The sequence below is a fragment of the Rhagoletis zephyria genome, unplaced genomic scaffold, assembly GCF_001687245.7.
Source record: "Rhagoletis zephyria isolate East Lansing unplaced genomic scaffold, Rhagoletis_zephyria_1.1 Rzeph_scaffold_01616, whole genome shotgun sequence".
NCBI lineage: Eukaryota > Metazoa > Arthropoda > Insecta > Diptera > Tephritidae > Rhagoletis > Rhagoletis zephyria.
This window is the reverse complement of record NW_016158700.1, coordinates 101,580-112,424: the sequence shown is the minus strand read 5'-3', so window position 1 is coordinate 112,424 and position 10,845 is coordinate 101,580. Positions and strand designations below refer to the sequence as shown.

At 36.9% G+C, this 10,845-nt stretch overlaps 1 protein-coding gene across 1 annotated transcript; it reads left to right on the top strand.

Annotated features, from left to right (window-relative positions):
- The first annotated feature begins 372 nt into the window (after window positions 1–372).
- LOC108364637 (UV excision repair protein RAD23 homolog B-like) lies at window positions 373–1,671 on the top strand. Its single transcript, XM_017618390.1, has one exon. It carries the CDS (start codon window positions 646–648, stop codon window positions 1,585–1,587), a length of 942 nt encoding a protein of 313 aa, XP_017473879.1. The 5' UTR covers window positions 373–645; the 3' UTR covers window positions 1,588–1,671.
- The last annotated feature ends 9,174 nt before the right edge of the window (window positions 1,672–10,845 follow it).

The window sequence follows — 10,845 nt, the reverse complement described above, 5'->3', positions numbered from 1 at the left end:
AAGCCATAAAATTAAAGTTCCAGGGAGAAAACACTACTTTTCAAGATGGCTGCGATTCCACAACATTTGGAGGACGGCAAATAAAGTTATAAAACTAGCGTCGCAGTATAATTGGCCACCACAAGAAAATCGGCAGATTACCAACTTTCGACTATAATTTAACTATTCTAACGGCACATTCAATGTTAATTGAAAAAACTTAAAAGAAAATATTTAAAATAAAATTATTTGCCACTCAAAAGTATGGCAGCGCGTTTAGCTACAACCACCACCTTGTTTGGGTATTTTTGACATTTCTTTGCTTGCTTCACATTTCATTCGTGCTTTCTCATTCACGTTCTTCGTACTCAGCTAGTGCTGTCGATTTCGTTGTGCACGTGCATACGTACTCGTTTGGTACTCAACCGCACGTTCATAACCGAATGGTTGCTGACATCTACATACGAGTGTTGGTGATATTAAAGAACCATTTACCCAACGATTGTTGGTTACACGAGTGCAAAGTACTTCAATATTCACATCACTAAGCATGAGTCGGCAAATGTCATTTTTTGATGTGTAAAAACAAAAGTAGAGGATTGTCGTGTGTTCGAATTCCTTTCGTTAAATATTATTTCTGTTATTAACTATTAATTAAAGTAAAAAATGAAGCTGCAAATTAAAACATTGAGCCAAAAATCAATAATAGTCGACATTGATCCGTCGAAGACTGTGTTTGAGCTGAAAAAGGAGTTGTCTCTGTATCCAGACGTTGGCGTTAGACCTGAGCTGCAAAAACTCATTTATGCCGGTAAAATTCTTTTTAACGAGCAACCATTGAGTGCTTACAATATAGACGCAAAGAAATTTCTTGTTGTAATGGTACTGAAGCAACCAGAAGAACTTGGTTTTGATTCAGCTCCTACGGGTGCTGGCACTTCAATATCTGCTGCTGGTGATGCTGCCCTTGCAAGGGCTGCGGCAGGAGCTACACAAGCCAAAGCAAAGGAGCCTGAATCAAGTACTGCAACTCAAGCAACATCACCACAACCTTCAACTCCAGTGCCAGCTCCAGCTCCAGCTCCAGCTGCAACTGCGACAGCTGTCCCAGACACTCCGGTCGCAACTCCACAACCTGCAGCTGCTGATCCACAGCCTGTGCAGCCTGCCCCGCCCACAAGTGGAGCGAATGATGAAATGGTAACAAATATTGTCAGCATGGGTTATCCAGAAGTAGAAGTGCGTCGTGCACTAGCCGCTAGTTTCAATAATCCAGAACGCGCTATTGAATATTTAATTGAAGGTATACCCGACTCGGTGCTAATGCAGCCAGAAGATGCAGTTTTGTATGGTGGCGACAGTGATGCTGATGCGGGCATGTCGCCATTTGAAATGTTTCGCAGTGATCCACTGTTCCGAAATTTACGTCGTGCCATTCAACAGCACCCAGAGCTTATTAACGATGCCATACAACGAGTTGGCGAAGCAAATCCCGCAATACTACAACTTATCAACGAAAACCAACAGGAATTTCTCAGCTCGCTTATTGAGGGTTCAGACGACGATGACGATGATGACGAAGTGGCACCTGGTGGCGGTGGCAACTAATTGTATATGTGAATTTGGGTTCTGAATTCTATAAAAAAAAAAAATAATTAAATTGTAAACTCATGACATTGTACTGGATATATTATAAATACAGGGAAAGGATTTTGCAATGTCGGCGTGATTGAATAGTAAGAGAGCGGTTCTTATTTTTTAACTACCTAAGAAATTTGAGCGCGATTGTTCAGGTATAACATAAACAATTATTCCTTTAATAAGATGCTATTCACTAGCGACCTGTTTCACAAGTATGCTTGCTTGCTTCTACAGGAACATATTCATCTTCATTATACGAACGTACACATTCACATGTATAAGTGTATGTCATTGTTTGCGGGAAATATGTTGAAGTTATATCACTGGTTTGCAAAATAAAAAAATATTTAAAACTAAAAAGCGTATGTTTTCTGCATCCCTCAGAATTTTATTGTATTGTATTACTATTTCTTGAATTGATTTTAGGTGAGGAAAACAACCCTTCTCCTTGGCTGGCTTACACGCACACATATGTATATCATAAGCTATGATGGATGCTTTCGTTACTTTCAAAATGGAATCGGCATTTTGAATTCTTGATGACACCCTTTTCTTGCCAAAACTAATAATTTTTTAATATAAGACATTCTTAAGCAATTTTATAACACCTCACTAGATTGGGAGAATATGCAAATATGTAGGCTTTTATTATATGTGCATATGTATGTATATCGATGGTCATCCGCAGTAACGACACAACTCAAAACTAAAGAAAAAAACCCTTACTGCTGTTAAGTGGCTCATGTGTCTAATCCACTTACTTATGTATATAGTAAGGTTTAGAGACATGAACAACTTAACAATATTAAGGTTTTTTTAGTTTTGAGTTGTGTCGTTATTGCAGAAGATCATCGATGTGTACAGAATGAGCCCTTGATTACCGTTTTTATAAATAAAATATAGTTTGTAATGGGTAATTCGATATATTTTGCTCATGGCAAGACATCGTTTGAAAGAGGTTGATTATAAATTATATTGAATTTATGTACGTAGTATGTATTCACATAAGTAAGCGCAATTGAAAGCATGCGTAGTGCATACAATATATGTATATATATATTTTGAATGTAAACTGGATTAATGCATAGTTCTCACCACAATTGCGCAATTAATGTGACACCCCTTGGTGTTGAAAGCTATGTGACAGCATACAATAAAATTAACAGTAAGCGGTCTGTGAACCTTTTCACTAATATGTAATACATAGCCAGCATGTAGCCGGTTCTAATGAGTTTCTCAAAAAGTTTTCAAGTATTAAAAAAAGGCGTTACCGATAATGAGTTCATTCTTTTGAAAAAAATGCATATTATAAATTTTGGAATTGAATCCGGAAGCATTTTGCCAGAAAATTAATTTGTCCTATTGTATTGTGATAAAAAAAAGCCACCCAGTCGGCAATAGTAGAAAAAGGAGCCCTTCCTCCTTTTTTATATGGAATCGCCAGAACAGCAGGCCTCTGTTGTTGTAACAGCATACAAATTCCCCAAAAAGTGTTTTTGGCGAGTGTAGCTGGAGTGAGTCCTTGGCCAGATACAAATCTGGGTCGTTCCGGTTACGTAGACCCGACCGCAGGCCTCTCTTTAGGCTTACTGACACTGTTTCCGTAATTTGACTTTCGTTGGTTTGGAAATACATCTTCCCTCTACCTTTGAATGTCAGGGATATTGGAATATCCTTTAAAAAAGCTTCCCTAAAAAAGGCTATTGAAAGTACTTTTTTTACGCGAGCGCACGTGTGCGCAAGGGAGTAATATTTTTGTTCGTATAACGGTTGTTTGTAACAGCCACAACGAATCGAGCCATAAATGCTCAGAATGAAAAAAAAAATCTATTAAGCCATGACTGTCCCTCTGCCCGCCCGTCCCTCGAGAAAAAATTGAGAAATGTCTGCGAAATCGCACAATAACCACACCCACCTCTCATAACGATATTTTCGAAAAATCCAAAAACAACGATAATTTAGTTAGCTAATTTTCTGGGTGTACTAGAACAAAAGACAACATGACCTAAAAGATCTTTTGTATCTCATAAAAGGAGTTCCAAACCCAATGTAGCCAAGATAGGCTGACTTCCAAAACGTCAATTGCTTTGCATACTCGCAAAGTATAATGTTCCATAACGCCGAACTACAAAATATTGACAATGTATAATTTTACAAAACGCATCCGAAAAGTTATCGAAACGCGCATCTGAAATAAAGTTGATGCTTAATACAACCATGCAGAGGTGGTAAACGAACTTTACCATTGGCCCCCGTGCCTACCCACCTTTTTGAACCNCAGCATTATTATTTTTGGCCCATAATACGTTTTTCTAGTGTACAATCATGTCTTTATAGCTTATAATTCAATAGGGGTATTCTCTGAGTCTTGCAAAGCCCTTGCACGGTGCACGGATTGCACGGTTTGCAAAGCTGTCCCATACGAAAACCGGTTTTTACCGTGCAATCCGTGCAATATCAGCACCATGCAAGGCCTTTGCAAGACTCAGAGAATACCCCTAATGTATTTTTGTTCATTACCAATAAATTATATTTTGTCGTATTTTTACTCTTCTTTCTCTACATTTTTAGTACACTTCTAAGCAAGTTAGGATTTTCTGCTTTTCACCACGTGAAAAAGCATCTCATCTTCCATCCGAATCAACCAAAAAGTGAAAATTGATTTTTTGACACCTAAGCCCCCTTTCCGTAGACCAGGTCACATATATGTTTTATATAAATACATACATGCAAACATACTGGTCTCCCCTCTTTCTGAGTGAATCAGCCGGCATTCCGATTCTGTGATCGCACTTCTTCGGTGCAAGTGGAATCGCAATTGGTTGTGACCGGTCAGATACCCAGGATGTAGCCTGGTGTCCTTTCTATTTGCTAGAACAATGTCGTTTCTGTTAAAAGGGTAGCCGAAGAGCCTGGCCTGTCTAAGGCCCCACCGCTCCCCAGTACCTACTGCGTTCGGAGTGTACCCACCCACCCAGTAATTATAGCTCTCGAGAGGACCAACTGATGGGCCGCCCACTTATAAGGAAATGCTTTATCTATGTAGTCCCTTTACGAATGCCCACTAAACTCGGTGCAAACATTGCTCTAAGAAAGCCGTTGCAAATTTTTTAAATTAGGCAAGGACCACGCCCACTTCTCATATAATGGCGATTTACAGAAATAGGAAAACTGCGATAAATTAATTTACATTAATTAGTACATACGCATATGCAATGACATCTTAGCAGAAAATAGGTGTGTATTCGTATTGAGCCCACAAAATTATCCAGCAGCAAAAATTGTGAGAATTTAGCAGCATTCGCTCTTAAAGAGACAACAGTTGTGTTTGTTTACAAATTATCCAGTAATTTGCCAGCGACTCTCCAGTAACTTTAGCTCTGATCCAGTACTCCATGAACTTACCGGATTTTACACGAACTTGCAGGAAGTTGCAGGAAAAATGTTCCCGTACTCCAAAATCCTGTAAATGAGTGCGACTTTTGGAGAGTTGTCTAGAGAATGAAGTTGCATGATTTTACCCGAACTTTTTCTTCTGGTAAAATCATGGAAAGTGTCAAGCAATCACTGGTTGACGTTTTTACAGGAAAAATGGTTCTTTGTTCCCGTACTTTTTGTTGTTACTCACTTTTTACTCTCACTTCAGAGAGTATTTTGCTGTTTGACAGTTTTACAGGATTTTTCACGAAAAGTATTGGATCAGAGCTTTTATTTCTAAGAATTCGCTCTCATATAAAAAATTTGCAAAAAAGTACGCGAACGCTATTCCAGTAATAATTTGCAAGTTTCATGAACAGCTGATAAATTGGTTGTTTATTCGCAGCAAATTCCTAATAAAACAATGAGCCCAATTCTGAATACTCCCGGGGAGTTTGTTCTCCAAGAATTTGTTTCTCCCAAGAAGCAAATACTCCAACAAATAACTCGCAGGGAGTTCCATTTTCTCCGAAAATTTGGAAGCAGGAAATTTGAACTTCGAAAAAGCTGTATGAACTTTTTTTGACAGCTCAACTCCGTCATTTGATATAAAAAGTCCTCAGGGAATTTTTATTCATGATAGGAGGAAAGGGACAAGGGAGCAAACTCTCAGAGAGTTTCTGTTCAGAATGGGCCTGATTATATTTTATATTTAAATAGGTTTATTTTGTGAAATTCAACAATAAAAACTTTTCGTACTTCTGGGGATATGTTAGTTTATTATTTTCGAGTAAAATCCAGTAAAAGTTTTTACGAATTTTCATGTTTTGGCGTTTTCGTACGCAAAAACTTGCAAAGTAGGGGAAATTGAGAGAGCGAGAAATGACAGATGAAGTTGCAAGTTTTTACTGGATTTTACTGGATAAATTTTTACTTGTAAGAATTTGCCAGTACCGAAAACAGCTGATCGCATGTTGCAGGATGAAATTTAAACTAATAAGGAAACGGTTTGTGGGTTTTGGGTACGAGTACATTCCTATTGTTTTTTCGAAAATGGGCATTGCATCACCCACTTACGACTACATATGTACATATGTATTCATCGATTTTCAGCAAACTTGGTCCAATTACTTCAATATATCATAGCATATTATCGGAATTGTTTTAAATCGAATAAAACACTTCTTATCATGCAGTTTAATGAAACGTGAAAAAAAACGATATTTAATACATAGGGCTTCTTCGAGTTGCAATCACAACCGCAGTGTTGCGCTAATTATTAAAGTATCACGTTCGGTGTAATTTTTAGCAACGTTTTATCAATTGGGAAGTTGCAACAGTCTTGCAAATTTTATCCGCGCTGCAGTCTTGCCGCTTTTATTACCTATATGAAGTTCGGTTTCGCCCGAACTTATACTTTACTTGTTTTATACCACGTTTTGGTCTCAAAAAGTGACATCACTTAAACAGAGGCAGGCAAAATATATTGTTTTTGGTAGTCCCTAATCATGAATAAATTTCCATAAACTTGACTCAAATCAAAAGATCCAGCTAAAGATATTTACATTCACATCCTTACAAACGTACAAAGGATACTCTTTAAAATGCATCTGTTTCCCCACAACCACTGTCCATATGCCTTCTACTCCTTCTTCGCATGATTCTATTCATGTTCAAAAATTTTGTTGGGTGGGAGTGGCTTGGTCTTTTGTTTCTGCTACTGGCAGGGGTCATCACTTGCAGGCAATCATCGCCGAAGAAACACCAATTAATAACCACAAAAGCAGCATCACTCTTGCCCCACCCCCTTACAACAACTCCCTATATGTACTTGAAAGCAGCAGAGAGCAGAGGAGGCGTTCGGCTGCAATCCGTTGCACGCACTCCCAAGCGGATTTATCACATTTAAAACAAAAGTAAACATATTGCAAGCTATTTCGGTGGGTAAATGCGTAACCGATAAGGATGAGCCGTTATGCAAACTGAAAAACAAAGACGAAAAGATGATTGCATGGACATACATCCACACATACTTACATACATATGTATGTATGAAAGTAGACTATTGTATGTTTGAAGGATATGCCATTGGAGTTACGCATGCGATTGACCGTCACTACACGTTTAAGGAGGTATGAGTACACGCAGATTAAACTTTCGCACGCATAATATCAGCTAAGCAAACAAAAGCACATATTAATGTGTGAATTTCGAAGTTATGTAGCAATGCACAGCAGTAATGCAATTAATAAGGATATGCATTGAAATTCAACGAACATGAAAATGAACTCAAACAAATATGTAATCAAATTGCCACGGTAAGTGGTTAAATGTGTTCGTATGTACATTTTTTTCTGCGCTAAGAAAGGGAAAGCGACAGGACATTTCTTTTCTCTGAACAAATGCTTACCGGAAGTGCTCTCGTAACGTTTATGTAACTAGCTCTGAACTCATTTGGACTGTTTGTAAATATGTGTGTATACATATGAATGTATGTACATATTAGGACATTCAATCCCGAAGCATTTTAACAATCCCGCGATTTCGGTATGCGGAAAATTTTAATTCCGGGCTTCCGGAATTCTACGGGATTTCGATTTTATCACAATTTTTGCGTTATTCAGTAGGCGCAACAATAAAAAAATTAAACCCGACAGTCTCAATGTCACCACATTTGCTCTAACGCGCAGCATAATTCATTTTAGTAAATAGTCCATAACTTAAATATTTTTGAAGTATACTTAAATATCTACATAAATTGTAAAAACACTTACTCATATTTGCACAAATTCAATTTTCACAAAACGCCTACGAAGTAAAACGAAGAACAACTCTGCCATACTGTAAACGTTTCTTGTGTTTTCAATTGCTACCATTTTTACTCTATTAATAAATCAGTAAAAATCTCGGGATCGCGGAACTGTAATCCCGGCATTTCGGGACATGGAAAAGTGTGCGGGATTCCGAAATCCCGGTATTTTGGATTCCGGGATTGAATACCCTAGTACGTATGTATGTATGTAATACCAGTTTAACATACTGCGCTAGCTTTGCTTTGGAAAGGGACACAAATTTGTTTGCTTTATCAAGACACTACGTTTCATGGGCTTGAGTATTTATACAAACGATTAACTTGCCTTAAAACAAATGAAATTACAATGTGCGACAATTGTATGGCAGTTCTGACCAGCTTGGACTTTGCTAACATTTTCTAAAAGTATACATATTCATTATAAAACGTTAGCTCATATTTTATTGCCTACTAAAGTTTTCATGTCGCGGCCTAAGTATTTTTCAAAAAAATGTAAAAAATGCTTAAAATAAATATCTGAGCTAAACTAAAGGCTAAGAAACATATAGTAAAATGTTAAGGGGAAATATTTTCGAGGCACATTTTAACCCATTAGCAACCGTCTGAAAGGGTCGCTTTGAGCCTTAGTTTAAGAAACCCTTCAAAAAGCAAATTCGGAAATTCGTTAGAGAATTGATATGCTCTAGAAAATGCTTTTTCGCGAAATTTTACTAAGGGTCATCTAAGGCAAAATCTTCATGTCACTAACGTAGAAGTCTCTAAAAATCTATGCCAAGAAGGAATAACAGCCAAACACAATTTTAAAAAACTCTTTGTAGAAAAATGCCAAGTTTGAATTTTTCTATGCACAAAAAATTTGTTTGTTATTCTTTTTGACATAGATGTTTTTTTACTATTAGAGACTTTTACGTTGGTGACATAGAGATTTTGCCTGAGAAGACACCTAGTAAAATTTTTCGAAGAATAATTCTCTAGAGCATTTTAATCCTCTCACGAAATTCCAAATTTGCATTTTCAGGGGTCTCTTGAAATAAGACTCTAAACGACGCTTTCAGGCGGGAGCTAATGTATTAAAATGTTCATCGATAATATTTGCCATTACATTTTATTAAATACTTCTTAACCTTTAATTTAGCTCAGATATTTTTTAAGCATTTTTACAACTTTTTTGCAAAATACTTAGGCCGCGACATGAAAACTTTAGTAGGCCATAAAATAAAAAATACGAGCTAACTATTGCAAATCCATCGAGTGTTTTATTACTGGATATGTATATTAGTAAATATTAGTAAAGTCTGGGCTGGTTTCGGCTGTCGCACAGTGTAATCACAGAAACAACAACATCTACTTCTCAATCTAAACTGCTACATAAATACGTGGAATTGAACATGGCAATCAATTCGGTTTAAAAATTATAAATTAATTGTTAAAATCTTTCGTAAAGGGTGCCACAAAAATGAGTTGTTAAACTTTTTTTTCTTAAATTGGAAAAAGTTGCATGCAGAAAAAAATAGGTTCATTCCCGTACAATCCGGACCGGATCCGGTAATTAGAGAGTAAGCGAAAAATTTGCTATTAAAAATGGTAAAATGCCCAGAGGTACGGAAACGCAAAAAAAAAACACATTTCGTGACCAGAATTTGAGAAACAGCTAATTCACGTTGTTTTTGTTGTTGCCACTTAAATGCAATACATTAACCCGTGAAACACTATTCCCTAAAAGCGCATAGTTAATGCCCTACACATGTAAACACAAAACAGCTGATAGCCACTTTGACACTTTATGCCTTTCCGCCCGGAGAAAAATTCCGGGTTATTGCGCTCTCTATTGCTCATTTTCTTGAGTGCGGGAACGATTTCCGGGCTATATCGAGCATCCGCGGGATCCCGAGTTGCGTTATGATTAAGTTAGCTAAGGGACATTTTAACCACTATTGGCTATTTTTCTTTTAACTATTTAATGTTTATAATTTTTTATGAAAGTATGGAAAATTACATAACCAGCACCACACAAATCGATATTTCAAACTTCGTGCAAAATTTATGAAAAGTAAACAAAAATTTCAAATTTTTTATTAAAAATTTTTAGAAAAATTTTGGGGTGCAGTTTTGTAGCCCATTAAATTGGAGTCCTCGTGAACCAAACAATTTAATTTTAAATTCTAGAGAATTTTATCTTTTATTTAATACCCATAATACACACATTGCACTGAATATGTAATTACTCATAAAAATCATCTCTTAAAAACCTTGAGTTATCCACTGCGAATTGGGCTCCCTGGAATATAAGAAATTAGGGCTATGAAAATAATGCCGATATGTGAAGAATTTCTTGGAAAAATTTTTCAGAATTTGCTTTATTTTTCGTACAGAAATTTCTTTACGAGTTCATGTCAACCACTTCATATAATTTTCTTTGAAAATTCGTAAAAAAATCGTTACAGAAATGAGATACTCCTAACGATTTCGGGAACTTTGGTTTGCAGGGGACTTACTATTATGTATGTATGTATGTATATGTATAAGCATTCCCATGGTAAATATTTCCACGATGGTATACCCATCATTTCGATAGGTCAACGTCTCTTTCTACTCTGGTTGGAAATGGTATAACAACCCTGAACGAAAGTCCCAGAAAGGTGCAATGTGATTTGTGCGAAATCTAAGTCAACCCTGCAGCCGTTATGCCTTCCTTCTTTAACTCCATATCACAATTGTGATTCCCTTATTTTAAGGGCGCTTTTGCGGCTGCGCCAGTTACGAACACTTGTGGCCGCTTTAAGTGAAGAATCGTACTTATTTAGCCTTCTTAAGATGCACTGCTCTCAGCGCCTGATACACCGAGACATACGAGTCTCTGCATTCTTTCTATTAAATTTATGCTAACTGCTTTCATTCTGCGTTTTCCACCAGATCAGTCTTTCTTTCAGCCCTCTTCACGTAAATAAAAAAATTAGAAAATGGCATTAGCTTATTTTCGCTATCATTATAAATCA

What these genes read in the sequence shown, in the direction of transcription:
- LOC108364637 (XM_017618390.1), top strand. Translation starts at nt 646, where the DNA reads ATGAAGCTGCAAATTAAAACATTGAGCCAAAAATCAATAATAGTCGAC.